This window comes from Phasianus colchicus, chromosome 2 (assembly GCF_987193195.1).
Source record: "Phasianus colchicus chromosome 2, bPhaCol1.hap1.1, whole genome shotgun sequence".
NCBI classification, from domain to species: domain Eukaryota; kingdom Metazoa; phylum Chordata; class Aves; order Galliformes; family Phasianidae; genus Phasianus; species Phasianus colchicus.
Window position 1 is genome coordinate 24003956 of NC_143437.1, and position 16694 is coordinate 24020649.

The 16694-nt window shown below is 37.1% G+C and overlaps 1 protein-coding gene across 1 annotated transcript in view; it reads right to left on the bottom strand.

Annotated features, from left to right (window-relative positions):
- Positions 1 to 15259, bottom strand: part of HAAO (3-hydroxyanthranilate 3,4-dioxygenase) — a 33080-nt gene extending 17821 nt beyond the window's left edge. Inside the window, exons 1-3 of the mRNA XM_031594967.2 lie at positions 15057 to 15259; positions 10536 to 10614; positions 1211 to 1294 (exon numbers count right to left, since the gene is read on the bottom strand). Of these exons, the coding sequence (XP_031450827.2) occupies positions 1211 to 1294; positions 10536 to 10614; positions 15057 to 15136 (243 nt within the window). The 5' untranslated portion in view covers positions 15137 to 15259. The remainder of the gene's footprint in view (positions 1 to 1210; positions 1295 to 10535; positions 10615 to 15056) is intronic.
- Positions 15260 to 16694: the final 1435 nt, after the last annotated feature.

Sequence of the window (16694 nt, forward strand, 5' to 3'; positions counted from 1 at the left end):
CACTGCCTTTATTGCAGTGTGGTGCTGTCCTTCCCAGTTCGATCATCATTGTTAGACACAATTAAAACAAAAATCTAACCATTTATTCTCTCTGAAATCTTTAAAAAATGTATTTACTGCAGTTTCTCAATAGCAGAGATAGAAACAAAAAGCAAATTGGTTGTTAGCTCAATATTTCTGAACTAATCATTCACAGGTGTCCCTGCAACTTTGCAAGACATGTGACTGCACAATGAGGAGTGTTATTCTCCAGAAATAATTAACAAATACGAGGGACTACTAATTCATGCAAATGTCAGAAAAAGAATAGGTAACGTTTGGCTGGGAGAAGCCTTTTACTGAAGTCTGAAAGCAAATCTCTTTCTAGCAGCTATGTGACTATGTAAGAAGGCAGTAAGGCTGTGCTGTTCTTGAGTGCTACAGATTCCTATCTGAGTTTGGACAAGTCACTTCAGTTTCTCTGTCTGCGAGGCAGAACTAACAGTAGTGCTTCGCAAGGATTGGTGTCAGCCTTTCCACTAAGGCTGTTGTGTGCTCCTTCCCATTAATTCTTCTGGTATATGCCAAGGTGGATGTACTTGCCAGTGAGGAGTCTATTACTGAAATCCTCTTCTATAGGTTTGAAAGCTTATATCTTGATTTGTCATTGAAAAGGTTGTAATACTTCCTTTTAGTGACATTAAGTTGTTGGGTCTATTACATTCCCTTCTCTTTAAAGAGTGGTCTCACAAGATCTAATATTTAATCCTTTCAAAAGCTGAATGCAGTTCAAGCTTTGGACAATAATGAGTAGCAGTAGTAAAACATCTTTAGCAGTAACATCAAGAAAAACATCAAAAAAAGTCACAATCTCTTTAGCAGCATTGAACTACGTGCTGTAGCAAGTCAGCTACTATCTAGAGAAACATCTGAATACAGTTGGATATGCTTTATTTATAAATACACTTTAAAACTGTTCTGATATTACAGTGGTTGTGAAAGCTAGTGATTAGAGATTAACTGTTACTGAAATCGTGAAATGTTGCGCAGAGCATTATAGTTTGTTGCTAGTTATATGGAATTTGCTATATTGCATCCAAGCTTTTATTACATATATTTTTTCCAGCCCAGTGTCACCTCTTACACGGCAGTGATAAATTGATCTTGAAATACTTCATAAAATATTAATATACCTATGTAAAACAATAAGAGAAAAACAATCATGTTTTACCTCCCCTTCTCTGATGACAATGTCTTTATGCTTCTTATTTTCAATTATCTTCAAACACATGTCACCTTTCACTTGGTAAAAAAGCTGAAGGAATAGGAAAACATCATTGGGTCAGATGCTCCAAAATATTCTGTACTTCATCTTCTGTATAGAAAGGATATATGTACAAATACATTCGGCCTGTTTGCAAATAGATTCTAACTTCCAACCTTAACTGTTTTTTAAAATTTTATGAAATATGTATTATTACATTATCTGTGCATATACATATATGACGGTCTGTAATTGCTTGAAGAGCTCTACTGTAAATGCAGTGAAACTCTGTTCCACTTTCTCTATTCCTGTCAATTACATTTTGCAGGACTGGGACTTTATGGTTGAGATATCTGTTAATTCAGCTGGATATAAAGCTCCATTTCTGCTGTTTTTCATTACAGATGCATCAGGGTCTTCACTGTTAAATTCAGTCAAATTAAATACCACTTTTTCCAAATATGCTCTAAGCATGCATGCCCATTTGCCTGAGGTGTGTGGTGTTTATTATTTTTTCCCAGAGCTTTCTCATGTGGGAATAATTGCCTGTATAGAAGCTGTTCTGCTTTATTTCTGTGGATACTTTGAAGCCCTGCAACAGCTGCTCCTCTGTGTGCTCCTCTGCCTACTGTGTATGTCAAAGGATTATGTCCTAAGCTTACATAAGGACAGGACCACTGAACTTGTAATTCTGTCTTCAGTGACCTTTCCATAGTTCTGTTTTCAGAGCAGCTTTGTTGGGGCTCTGAGGTGCCCAGATCTGGCCTCAAGTTTCATGGCAGATTGTGCTACAATCTGAAAGCAGGTCTCTTGTTGACCAGGAATAGGTCCCTCATTGACCCCAAAATGAGTGCATTTTTAATAATTTTCCGTAATGATGGACAGCAATAATCCAAACAATCAACTTTTCTTGTTTAGACATGCTCTGGCCAGCTTCTCATCTCATATTCTCTGTGCCATAGCCAGAAACCAAACAGACCAATTTATGCAGTTGTTGAAATTCAGGTTGAAATTGCCTGAAATCTGACTCAAGTTAGAGAACTACAATGAAATTTTTGATTTATAGTCATTAACTAAAATTAAAACTAAATGGAAATAAAGAGCTGATGAAAAACAAAGACAAAAGAAACCACCCAAGTATAACAAAAACCACAACCAAGCCTTTTCCACCATTAGAAAAGATTACTCAAGTTTTTAAATCAGGGTTATTTTCTGAAAGTTTTGAGGTATTGATTGATGTATTTGTCTGAGGATCCAAGGAACTCCTTTACAAATGTAAGAATAAATACACTGGCAAAGGAATGAAATAGCAGGGAGAACTGAATATACAGAATATACACTGAAAAAAAGCTCATGCAGAGAGCTCTTATGAGCTCACCTTGTACCAGAGAGATAATCATGGCTAAATTATAACTCTCGTCTAGGTAGCCACAATACCTGGCTACTTATCCTCCTTGTACTCTATGTTCTCCTCATATCATTTTCTTGTGTGCTACTGAATGACTCTATAAATGTGACAGTAGCACTCATTACTGAGCATGTCAGTCAAGGCTAGAATTGCTTACTGTAGAACATAAAAGGACTGGAGGAGAGGAATGACCTCTCCTTTTTTGTAAAGGCTCACCTTATCTAAAACATAACATCCTGATGAATTATCACGCAGGCCCTTGTTGGTATGGCACTGGCAATACAGAAATTGAAAGATTCCTTTTGAAATGGTGACTTTTGGAGTGGTATCTTACCTATGGCTACTGAAGGAGCTACTCCTGGATGCTTTGAGGGAAATGCTGATGAGGGGAAGAACAAAAGGAGAATTTTGTTGCTTGTGATGGATGAGCATCTTTCTTGTAATGGAAAGGTAAGGGGAAAGGGACCATTCAGCTCAATAGTAGAGCATTGCAGTCAATAGGAAAGATTCGTCATACAACACTAAATTTCAATTTAAAGAATTGTTTTGTGGTGGGAAAGGAGCAGTGAGATGGGCTATGCGTTGTTAATAGAAGTGTTTTTCTGTCTGAATTTAATACTACCTTTCATTGTAAATTATGGTCTATTCTTCAAACTTTTTTGGAGGAAATGTCAAAATGATTTAGTCATCCATAAATTATCTGATGTCACTCTGCAAGGTAGTGATTACCAAACTTACTGATGTGCTTATATTATACCTGAACTTTATTGAGGAAACTGTCAGCTTGTTCAGCATGTCAGTGAGTTACAGTCCATGCCCATTTCACAGGACGGTTTGCCAATAGAGTATTATCCTGCTATTTTGCTGGAACTTAAATCTTTCCTCAGTGCTTACTAAGCTTTGCATTTCAACCTCTTCTGATGTGCCTCCACCAACCCTTCCCCTCCCTCTCCCCCCCCCAAAAAAAATCCACACCTAAGTAACCAAGTGCTGGTGGGTGTGTATGATAATGCTTCAAACTGGATAGTGTGTTTGTTAAATTTCAGTGAAAGGCAGCAGGATCAGTGCTGAATCAGTGTCAAGTCTGTAAAGAGGTATTCCACCCCAAACATGCAGACTCTGGCAGGCATTTCTAGCAGAAATTAGGTGGAGATATGGAGAGGTAGGATGTTTACTTCAGTGAGAGAGTAACCAAAGCTACTTGTCTTGGTAGGAATTCATTTCGCTAGGGGAGCAGAAAGTGTAAATACTACCTTCAAAACAGCAATATCATCCCTGCCATATGAAAGTGGTGGAACTACTGTCCTTTCATCCAGATGCATGCATCTTAGCAGAATAATAAAGCAAGTCATAGGGGAAGAACACATTATTTCTAAATGGTTTGCACAGACCAGCAACAAGTCTATTTAATGTAAAGCTGTGCAATAACAGTGAGTGTACGGCCTGCTAATTTATATCCAATATTGACATCTAGCTCTGCCTAGATATAGTAGCTCACAGTTTCGCGACTGCTTCTGTGGCTGAGCACTTATAAATAAACATCTGTAGATACCTGCAATTTGCAGTGTACTTCGTGTAATGCTTCTGAAAGTGGAATTTGGGATTGCTCAGCCACTTCAGGGATTAGACTCTGACTAGGCATATTCTGGCTTGTGTTGCATGTTAGATTGTTAAGTACTGAATTAATTTGAGGAGCAAAGCAAATTCTGATGTGGGAGTAGAGTCTCTGTATTCTCCAGACTTCAGTAGTGACTGATCCATGTGAGAAGGGAAAAACAATTTTTCTCCCTTACTCATTACAAGAAAGGTAATCAGCCATCAGAAGTCAGGGAGGTAAACAGTTGTGACAGGCAGAGAAAACTACATTGTTTTTTCTTCTCATTTACACATCACCTGTGAAACATGAATACTATCCAAGTCTCATCCCAACAACTGTATGCAGCAAACTTATTTCTAATTCGCAATCTTTCTGATGTGAAAGGATCATTATTCTCACTGCTTTGTAATAATAGAAGCTTTGTTTCTTGTTACAATACTCGAACAGTTTTCACCAGATATAATGTGCTTTTTAAAATACAGGTAGCAAAAAAAGGTTTCTCTTGCTTTGACTCATGTTCTCAATTTTATTAGAGAGAAAAGCACTACAGTACCATCTATGGCATTGATGTCCAACCTTTTGTTTTGCCTGGGCCTCACTGAGTAAACAGGAACTGTCTTGGGTTGCATATACGTGAGCTGCTCTGAAAGTAATATCTGTAATTTCCATGGAAACTACACCAGATACAAAGAGCACAGTAAGGCTATTTGATAGAGCAAATTCTCAGCTACAAAACACTATTTTCAGTACAGTCACCACCATTAGCTGAGCTTTTTCAGTAGTGGTGAGGAAGAGCCTGCATGCTAGACTTATTTAAAAAAAAAAAATCTGCACCAGTGAAGGTGACCCACTGTTGCTACTGCTTAAATGCACTCCCCCACCACCTCCCTGTGTTAACATCCATTTTTTGGTCTCCATAAACATTCAGCAAGCATTGATTAATGTCAGCAGGTGCCATTTTTTCTCCTTGGAGGAATTCAATAATGCACCTTTGTTCCATATGTGCTTCCATGTCAGACACAATTTTCTCAGTCTGCCCTTCTGCTGCCATCTGTCACATAGAACAACATGTAATGGGATATTGGTGGGAAAGTTCAGCATTTCCTGCCACACCACCAGCATCTGCCTCTGAAATTGTGACGAACATAATAAAAAAGGAGGCACTACTTTTGGAGCAGCCCTTGTAAAATATACAATACCTTTAATATTTAAGTAATAAAACATTTTGATTTTTAATATTTTTCTTAAAGCATTAGAAAGAGAGGAACCCAAACAAAACTGGTGGGATAGGTGACCCTGTTTTTATGAAACTAATGTATCAGTCTGGTTTGATGGCAGTAACTACAATTCTTAGTGACCTCTCAAGGTAATCATCAGATTTCTGATAAAATTTTACTCTCCCTATACTTCACCTTTGAAAATTCATGAATGTGTGTACTGCCAGAAAGTGATGATGTGAATAAGGTGTGGTTGTGAAGTGAAGAATATTTCTCTCTGTAAGAGAGGTTGAAATGGAAAGCGTAACTGCCTATCTTTGCTGTTTAGAGAACTGTGTATAGCCAATGTATCAAAATGCATACAGCTGTATTTGCCATCTCTTGAGTCAGCACCACCCTGCCCATGCCCTGTTTTTAGTTGACATGGTATTAATAGCATACTGATGGTTTAGTCGTTACTGAGTGATGCGTATGTGTCTGGGGAAGAATCTATGCCTTTATAGTGTGGGGCTGCAGGTTGGATGTGGCTGACCAACTGGAATGACTGTCAGAGCCCCTCCCCACTGACATCCATAAAATCTACAAGTCAGTCAAAGTTTCTAGGGGAGAGTTTCTCAAAAGCATGCTACCTAGAGAGCAGCATAAGCTAGAAGAAGGGAACAGCCTTCATTTGAGCAGATTTGTCAGAAATTGCAGCCATGTTCTGCTTGTGGTATGTATGTGAGGGGGAGAAAAAGAGAAAACAAAGCTCAGGTTGAGAAATGCAGATGAGCTCTGATAGACACATCTATGTCATATTTCAGAGACAAATACATCTCAAGCAGAACGGATAAATATGCTGGAAAAAGCTGAAGGGACTGGCCCAGGTATTCAGATGAGAGGGGAGCTTTCCATCCTGAGACTCCTCTTCAGGAGAGCGATGCCAAAGCTCTGATCTTTGGGGCTGAATCAGTATGTGCCTGGTTGTATCTATAGGAAACAATCTGGCTGCTGAGAACAAAAACTTTAGGTGGAATATAGCACAATGAGAAGCAGGGCTTTTAAAATCTAGTGCAATATTGTGCCAATGCAAATGTGTTGCAGGTGGCAGATGAAAGGCTGATTTGAATTTCTCTGCGTGGAAATGCACAGTTATCTCTAGACTCAACATCAGGTGTGAAGAGAACATGAATTGTAACAAAACTAAAAGCAGTTATTTGAGATTCATTTTGTTTAAGTGGTGGACTGGAGTAGGCAGAGAGGAGCCTAACTAATTTTGTGATACTACATTTAGAATATCTCGCCTTCCCCCAAAGCAGCCCACACAATGCAATAAATAAAATCTGAAAATGATTTTACTACAGTTAAATTTTGTTATGATCATGGTTTTTTATGTGCCATTAACTTCCTCTGAAACAAATTGTTCCCTTCAGTTTTCACTTACCTTATTTCTGGGAAGCTATAAGATGAATGAGATAAAATTAAGCTCTTCCCCCCACTCAGGCTTCTCAAGTAAGCAAAAATGTAGTAAATACACAATGAATTCTGTGAGCTGTATAAACACCCTAACTCTTTGTGCCACAAATACGTGATGTCAGGACTGCTGTACAAGCTTTCAGTACTTCACATAGGATTCATACAAAAACTTGCTATATAGAATAAATGCTTTCTTTTTAGTACAAACTAAGGAAACTTTTTCTGCATAGCTATCTAGGTGCTTTCTCACATGATTTTGTCACATTTTAGGAGAAGATGCATTTCCCAAAGCAATTCAATTTTGCTTTTAGTCTGTCTGAATAGATGTATGGTATTTTTTTTGTTATCCCTGTCCTGACAGAGAAGGCTGAAGATGGAGCTTAAAATTTGTATTAAAAATAAAAAAAACAATGAATATGACAGTCAAAAATTCAAGCCAAAAAATGTCAATGGTTTATCTCTTGTAAGGTGCAGCTTAGTTCTGCTATTTATAAAATTTGTCCAATGGAAAACAACATCCTGTGTAGGAGACAGTATTTCTGTGCAGACAGATTGCAGCTCAGTAGTGCACAGAAAATTAGGAATGAACAAATTGTAAAGCTACATATATAGGAACTACTGCTTGCTGAGAATAGGAAAAAATTGTGATAGACCAGCCACTGTTTTAGTCTAGTTGATTATAGACTCCAAATGAAGTGACCAGACTCCCAGCCATCAGAACAGATTTTTCTGATATACCTGCATGCCAAAGGTACCAGCAGACAACAGCTCGGGAGGAGGATTCTCCCAGGCAGTCATCTCTGCATGTCAACGGCTTCCTGCTGTGAACTGCAGACTGACTAGCATGCCTGCCATGAGGTACGAGCTGTGTGTGGTGACAGACATAAAATCATGTCTAAACAGATATAAACAATGCGGAATTTAACTCTTCTTTCCAAACCAAACCTTTTTGCCACCAGGATAATGGTTTAAAAAAAAGTTCCAGGTATATCTGCCAAGACAATTATGGGGTTTTTGCATTCATGATTTGGCCTGTAAACAGTATGTCTCTATTTTGGGTATCAAATTATCACTTGGTAATATAAATAACATTTTGTCTGCCAAAATAATTGCTGTACACTGTTTTAAATCTTTTTTTTCCTCTCTCTCTCATTTTTTTTAATCCCAAGTCTAATTCAGGAATATACTCTTATACTAGGAAGATCTATTTTTTTCATTGAAAAACTTGGCCTTAAAGGATTAATTAGATCACAGGAAGTCGCAAATGTCTGATTAAAAAGCTATCGTAAAATGCAACATTTGAGCATATTGCATCTGTGTAAAAGCCATGGCCCAATTTATTCTGATACTATGAGTTCTCCTATGGTATGGAGTACAAATTGGATCTGTGATGGGGCTCTTATGCTTCCATTTTTAAACACTAACTAATTGTAGGAGAATTGCTATATAAAAAAAAAAAATGTTAGGTATCAATACACCTGCAATGACTGAATTAGTAATAATTTACATACAGTAATAATTTACAGACATATTGATGTAAATTATTTCTCTATGGGTGTGGCTAAATTTTATACTGCTAAAATGTCATAGAATAGATTTAGGCTTATTAAGGGCAGGCCAAATTCCTCTCCAGCACATCTAGCAAAGAAGAAAATGTGATGTAAATGATATTCGATAATCAGTGTGGGTCCCTTTCAACTCCAGACATTCTATGATATTCATCTGAATTCTGTTTTAAGGAAAGAGGAGGTAAGACACATATTTAAAATGAAACCAGACAGGAATTGATTGGGGACAAAGGATAAAGTAGCATAAACTGAAAGATGCAAGGAGAGATGAGGCCATAAAGAAGAGGAAAATACATAATTATTGTCTTTATATCCCTTCTATGGAAGATAGCCTTACCCCTGGCAAGGGGTTGGAACTAGATGATCTTTGAGGTCCCTTTCAACTCAAACCGTTCTGTGATTCTCTGATATTTAGTATTGTAGATCAACTGTTATTCCAGATAAACTTGATCTTCTTCTTTTCAGTCTATAGCTCTCACATTTTTTCAAAGCTAGAAAATAAAGTAGTTGTACAGAACCTGAAAGGCTAAGTTAAGGACAAAAAATTATTTGGAGTCATTCACTTCTGTGCCTGACTTGGTTTTATGCTTTGCTAAACCTTTATGTTACTGACCTTTAGAAAATCCACTCTTTGTAATCTAACTTGTCAATGCTTACCCTCCTGTTATGGCATATTGTTACAGATGAGATTTTCTTTTCAGTGTTTTCTAAGCAGTCAGGCTACAGAATGTGGTACACAACCATGTTGGCAAAAACACATTTTATTTTCTTCAGCTAAGTATCTCTGGAATTTTCTTGTTAAATGCATGACAGATGAGAAATTTTTTCTGGCTAACAACCACCACTTAGTACCACACTGCCCTGCTTCTCACCCCCAAACAACTTGCTGGCATGACACCAGGTGTGGTCAGGGCTGTCCCTATGTAGCTGATGAGATTGAAGCCAGGGAGCAGGGTCAGACAGGGCTGTGCCCATAGCTGAGAGTGGGTGGTTGGTCTGCTATGGTTGTGCAAAGCAGGCAGGTGTCAGACACTGATAAGATGGCAACTGATCTTTCAGGATAGTAGTTATAACGACTACAGACAACTAACTATGCACCACAGCTTTAACAGAAAATGAACAAAGGTTTCTGTAAAATAATTGAGTTGTTCCTGTGAGAAATGATTTGGTGGTGAGTAAATTTTTGTTTCTTTTTAAAAGTAGTTATTGAACTCAACATAATTCTCCTCAGAAGTGTATATAAATGCCTAGGCTCAATTTTCCAAAAGTGCTTAAAATAAGGTGGCCAAAATTTATTGGAAATGCATGAAATTAAGGTACTGTACTGGGAAAAAAAGGTAAATAGTCTTCCATCCTAAAATCCTCATTGCCAAGCCTCTATTGTCCCCTTTCCATTAAGACTGCTGCAGAGATGCTTCTGTTACCTCTATACTAGTGCAAGCAGATAAGTCCGTAGGCCTAGTGAAGAATTTCATTATAAGGACAGTAAATAATGCAGACTGTAACAATTTTCTTTGATTTTACTCTTTCTTCCTATATTTCACATTTGGCCCAATGACTACTCACAACACAAAGAAGTAGGATGACTTTCTTTTATTACAGAAGATATGCAGAAAGAAGGTTGGATTTGATTCTTAAAGAATCTCTGTTATATACATTCTGAGTTGAAGAGGCCCACAAAGGTCAAGTCCACCCAAAATTCAAACCCTATGTCTGAGTGTTGTCCAAATGCTTCTTAAACTCTGGCAGGATTGGTGCTGTGACCACTGCCCTGGGGATCCCATTCATTTTGAAGTGTAAGAACACTTTATCTAGTTTCCCTTTGGAAGCTAATTATAGCAGAATAGATTTGATCTCATTGTGTTTGTTTAAAAGGAAGTGCACAGACTGTGCTGTTCTGGTACATAATTCTGTTTAATTATTTGAATAAACCTAATAAATACTACACCACCGAGATTGGTATTGCTTATTTGTAGATTCAAAATTAGCAATGTTCTAACCATACAGATCAATTAAAACAACAAAATATAAATGAGTTATTGGTTACCTCCTCTCCTTCTTCAATATGATAATCCTTTCTTTCGTTAGGCCCTCCAACAAACATCACATTCAGTTGATATCGATGCCTAGAAAAGAAAAGTGACTTTTTAAAGCTATCTCTACACATAGAGTTCTTTCTTTCTATCTAAGTTTTGTGGAGTGGCTTTTTTTTGTTTTGTCTTTTAATGTTTTGAGGACAGTATATTGGTGAAACATGAGCGAGGAGCAACATCCAAAATTAAAAAAAGACCTAGAGCATCTTCCCACTCTGCCACTGGCCACCTACTTCTCCTAGGAGTTTCAGTACCTTCAGCTATGAAAAGGGGACAAAGGTACTTATCAACAGCGGAAAGAACTTTGAATTGTAAAGACAGAAAATGGTATGCAAGAGGCACAAAACAGGAAAACGTCCTTTAAATGTGATCAGCCAGGAGAAGAGAAGGCTCTGAGGTAACCTGATAGTGGCCTTTCAGTATATAAAGGGGAGTTAGAGGAAAGAAGGGGACAGACTCTCTAACAGGATCTGTGGTGGCGGAACAAAAGGAAATGGTTTCAAGCTCAGAGGGTAGACTTAAGTTAGATATAGGGAAAAGATACTTTACAGTGAGGGTGGTGAGGCACTGGAACAGGTTGCCTGGTGATGCTCCAACCCTGGAGACTTTCAAGGTGAGGCTGGACCAGGCCCTGAGTAACCTGATTTAGCTGTGAATGTTCCTGTTCATTGCAGGGGAGTTGGGCTAGGTGGCCTTCAGAAGTCCTTTCCAACTCTAAGGATTTTATGATTCTATAAACTATCAGCTTGTTTCTCTTTTATTTATATTGCCTTTGCTGAAGTGAAACAGCATTGCAATGTTTTCTTTATGGCTGTGGATGATTAAAAAAAAAAAGAAAAGGAAATTCAGGTCCTTTATCTTAATTTGGTTTTTAAGAGTACCAGAGAATGTTTCTCTCAGTTTCCACAAAGAATAGGCATCACCCCAATTATCTGTCAGTCTGTCTATAATAAGAAAGAGATAACATAAGTTATCCATTCTCTTTGTGTGGCAAAACCTCCTATAATCCAGAATTGTTAACTGTGACTCAAAATTTGTCCTAAGACTTCTTTGATGTGTGAGCCAAGGGATGCTTACATCTATGTTTCAGTAAAAAGATTTTGCGTTGTACTAGAAATCATAATAATGAAGATCATAATAGTACAGAACCAGCAGGTCAATGGTCCACTGCAACACAGGGAAGAAATATGTCTCTTTGTCAGCATTTCATAAGCCTTCATTGAGAGAAGCCAAGTAACTGTGAACAGCTGAATGTATATATTTGATCTGCTACTGCTGTCATGTTTACTTTGTAACCTTAAATGCTTTACTTAAATGGTAAAGAACACCACAGTAAGCATTAGTAAAAGAAAAATCACAAGTAATAGGTACAAACATCTCCTTGATCAAATTCAAGTATAAAGAATTAAATTAGGTTACAATACTTAAATTGACTATTAACACCATGGGACACACGTTATAGCGCCTGGCTTAAATGTCAGTAACTTAAAGTAAGAAACCACAATCAAAGCTGTTTGTATTAGACACATTTAATGCTTGTGTTCAAGGACACATCAAAACTTCTGCATTAATGAATCTTTCTACTGAAGAAGGGTAGGAAGACCAAAACAATAAAAACATAGTGAACAGTTCATTAAATAAATTCAAAACAATGCTGGACAATAAGGGAGAGGCTATTTGAATATCTTGTAGCCTATTTTTAAGGTGAGTAAATTTTGAGAACCCCCCCCAAAAACAATTTTTTGAACCCCATGGTTCAAATCATTAATTTTATTCAGTCAATAATTACAAGGGAAAATATTGCTCTCAAAATCATTCTTTTAGTTACTTTTTGGCAAACCTGATGTTGGTTCTGTTACTCTATGGATTTAGCTGTTTTTTACATAATAAGCAGGCACTCATGAGTTAATTCTTCCTATTACTAACAATTAAATAATGGCCCCATCAAATTCTTACCATCAAATACAAGTAGGAACTCCAAGAGGTTTATTTGTTCACACTGCTAAACAAAGTTGTCCAGTTAATATAATTGCATTGAGTTAGGAAGAAAAAGCCATAAGAAATAAGAGGTTCAGTTAAGACCATCTGGGATGTAGTTTCAATGTCAAAGGTTTCAGGCATGTGGAAATTACTTGATTGCATTATTTTTAGATTTTGAATGAGATGATAATCAATGGCCTATTAAGTTTTACATACTCTTATTTCTCTTCCTAATCACATAAAGAAAATGTAACCAGCAGGTAACCTTTTAAAAATGTCTCAAGACTGTGGAGAATGAGATATTTCATGACTACAATGAGGTCTCTTTACTGTAAGTACCATACTCTGAACTCAAAGAGCTTTAGAAACGCCTTAGTGACCCTGTACAAATCAGCTATGTGATACGTTCTGATCTGGCACAAACTGTTCTTTGAGTTTGGAGGTAGTTCAGCTTGCAAGGCAGTGTAATTAAAATATATATCATTAAATTGCAGCTCTTACATTGTGTTGTTTTCTTGACTCTGGTAAAACTCTTAAGTAGATGATGATTCAGGAATTGAGGTTTTTTTTTGAAATCCCAAATAGGTATTTAAAATGTTGATTTTCTTAATTGAGTGGAACATAAAAGAATAAACGTTTGAAAGCCGTAGCAAATGTAGAAACAAAAAGTCCAACTGATGTGCTGTAAGACTTAGACTTTAACCATTAAATATCTTTGAAATTTAAGATCATAAGTTACTTAAATTTATTAAGACGTAGGCCACCATGTAATATAAAGGTTATGAGAAGATTTCTTTGCACAACTGTACTCAGCACATAAATGATCAAGTCCTTGAAAATAATCTTGGGAATCTATTAGTTAAATCTTGGAAAACTGCCTAAAGCTTTTTGGAAAATCCTTAAAGCACCAGAAGCAGGCGATGAAAGACTCAGAATCTATATAATACAAGGCTTGTCTCTCCTCCTCCGCAGACTGAAGTTTCAATTGGGGAGAAAAAAAAAAAAAAAGATTTATTTAACCTATACAAGTTTTATCATGAAAAATATACTTTGTTTCAGTGTGGCTTTTTGTAGTATTTATGGGGGAGACTCATCAACACTGACAGCTTTCTAACCGCTGATAGACCTCGTGTTTCACAGTTACTCCATGATTACACAGAGCTGCTGGTAAGTTGTGCAGAATAGTTCAGTAATAACAAAAAGGTTCAACTTACTGATGAAGAAATTAAAACATGAATGTTTCACATAGAATTTTACTGACATCACTGGTAAGCTTTAGAAATGACTGTGCTTTACAAAATGATTCCTAAATCCATTCTGAATGTGAAAGAAATGAGAGCATTCATAAAGAAAACTCACTGCAAAACTGCTGTGGTGATTTGTTTCATAATTTCTCAGTCAGAACATAGAACCTCAGTTTCAACAGCAACATCTCAGTAAGGATGTGCATTTTACTTTACTTATGCCTTGCGACCATAAGTTTGAAAAGCAAATGTAACTGTGAACAGAAATTTGTCATTGCTACAGTGCTGCTCATCCAGCTTTTGATTAGAGGTAGCCTTTCATGATAGGGCAAGACAAATTCTTTGCTTTTTTAATAATTAAAATTGAAAAGTAAGGAGAAAAAGCAAGTTTTCTTGCTTGCAGGTTTTCTATCATTCCTTATAGATTATTCTCTCATGAAAATTTTACACACAGGTAGTTTTAGACTAAATATAATGTCCCTGAATTCAGTGACAAAGGAAATCCCTGCTAATTTTACAACCAGAAGTTGTCACAAATTTGACTATTTATACTGAAATTTGTTCAAGGGCTTTGATACTGACAATATGCATGCTGTAAGCCTGTATAATGCCCATGGCTTTTTTCCTCTATTAGCTGGATAATTATTGAGTATACAGTTCATGACTCTAACCTGCTAATTAGTCCCCTGAAACATTTCCTGTTCAGCCTCATGCAGAACAGAGGGTCCTTCCCTGCCTTGTCAGCTCTGGAAATGCCCTGGAAACTGGCAATTCCTGCATTCCTCCTCTGCTTTTCTCCTTGTCTTCACATGATATATCCCATCAGTTCTGATTGCTCCTGCATATCTAGTCCCTCTGCAGAGTCAGAATGAACCCCAGCAGCTCTGATAGCTGCTTCAGGTTGTAGGACAGTACAGCACTGTCTAGCACTTGGTTTGATTTTACCATTTATTGCTGGGATGCCTCAGAAATCTCCTCAGATTTCTATGAGTTTATTTCAGAGGGCCTGATGCAAAGTTCCTCAGTGGCCTAACTGCCTACAAGCTGAAGTCAGGCAAGCATGCTCAAATTGATCTTCTGCATAATCACCACGAAATACATGCAAGTTACTTCCCGTTCTTCAAAGCTGCTGTATGTGTGACTGCTGTCTTCTGAGAGGAACTACATTTTGTTCCATTTTAACAATTTCCTCTTTTAGCTAAGAATATTTATACATCTAAGAACAACATAAAATTTACTTCATTTACTTACATAAGCTTGTTGCACACAGGTGGTAAAAAGGCTGCCTTGTTTTCTTCTATCCATTGTCTGACGTTCACAAGAAGCTCCATGGTCCACCAGCTACTACGAAACTTCTGAAGATGTTTGAGTTTGCACAGTGCTCTTTCTGTAAGCAAACCACAGACAACTCGGTCCCCAGAGCTCAGGATTGGTTGGTAGAGGAGGTGTCTTCAGGCTCGAGTGTCAAAGGGGACGGGTCCATCAGCCAAAGGTTACTTTGGAAAGAGTGCTAATGCTCACACAACTCAGCTAATAATTGACCAGTGTTTTTTAAAAATGTATTTTCATCTGAGGCTCATTCTACTCTAAAGGAGGTCGCTTTATTTTCTCAGCTGCATCAAATGTTACCTCTCTACAGAAATTGTCTTGTTACACTGAGTTATGAAAACTTGGGCACGTCTAATATAGAAACAGCAGGTTTCAAAGCTAAATGTGAATTGAGAGCCAATGCTCAAAGTTCAGTTACATGCATAGAGTAAATACATAATGTATTTTTGTACATTAACTATCTATCTCTGTGTTTCGGGCTTAATAACAGCCCTATTTCCTTTTCCCACCTCCCCTCAAGCTTCTTAGGCCAAATGATTGGGTATGTGACTGAAAATACTGGGAACCATGTTTGCAAGACAAAAATAAATGTCTCTTGCATTTTTAACACTAAAAGGAGCTGCTCATAAATGTTCATTTTAATTAGTCCCACTCCTTTCCAGTACCGTGGCAGGGCTTGTTGGAGAGCTGACTGTGGTTCTGTGATGCCCTTCAGGAAAACATAGCATGCTATCACAAAATTAGCAGGCAAACAAGAAATGAATTATTATCAGGCTTTCCTGGTCTGTATTAGTCTTTACCTCCCACTAATTTGTTTTCTGTATCTATGAAGTTCCTACTGGATTGCTCACTGCTTTCAGACCATCTCATTACTCCATTTTAACAACACTCTTTTCAGGCTTTGAATATATGAAATGGGTGATTGTAAAAAATAAAATAAAAAAAAATACTCATAACAAAATGTCACAGCTTTTTATTTGCTCTTACTGCAGCTTAGTCTTGTGACAATATCTATATTGTGCTCAGTGTGTCAGTGTGTGTGGGAGTAAGAGTATAGTATGATTTATTTAAAAGTGGACTATATATCCTTGATTTCCTATGCCTATGGGCTGTACAACTTCTGGATTGAAGAGTCAGGATGCTGGAACAGTGCACGCTGGGGTATTCAGCTTATACCAATGTAACTTTCCTATGAGAGGGGGGAGAAAAAGGCAACAGAGTATGAGTTGAAACTAATTCTATAACTCTTACTTTTGTAAGTATGAGAGTGACTCTGCTTTACTTTCATCATTACTTTGCAATTTAGTTGAAATTACTTATGTAATTGATCCAAGAAAATTCCACTTATTTTAGGAAAAAAAAGATTCGCATGGGGCTTATAGCTCTGTTACATTATTATTGTCAGTATGGTATTAGCAATACTTTCTCGTGAAATAAGCACAAGGTACTTATTATTTCATTCAATTATTATTAAAAAAAAACAAACATTATTTATTTAGTATGTGAAATTTCCACTGTTAGAACAACTAATGGTCGTGAGACATCACTGCATGACAGATT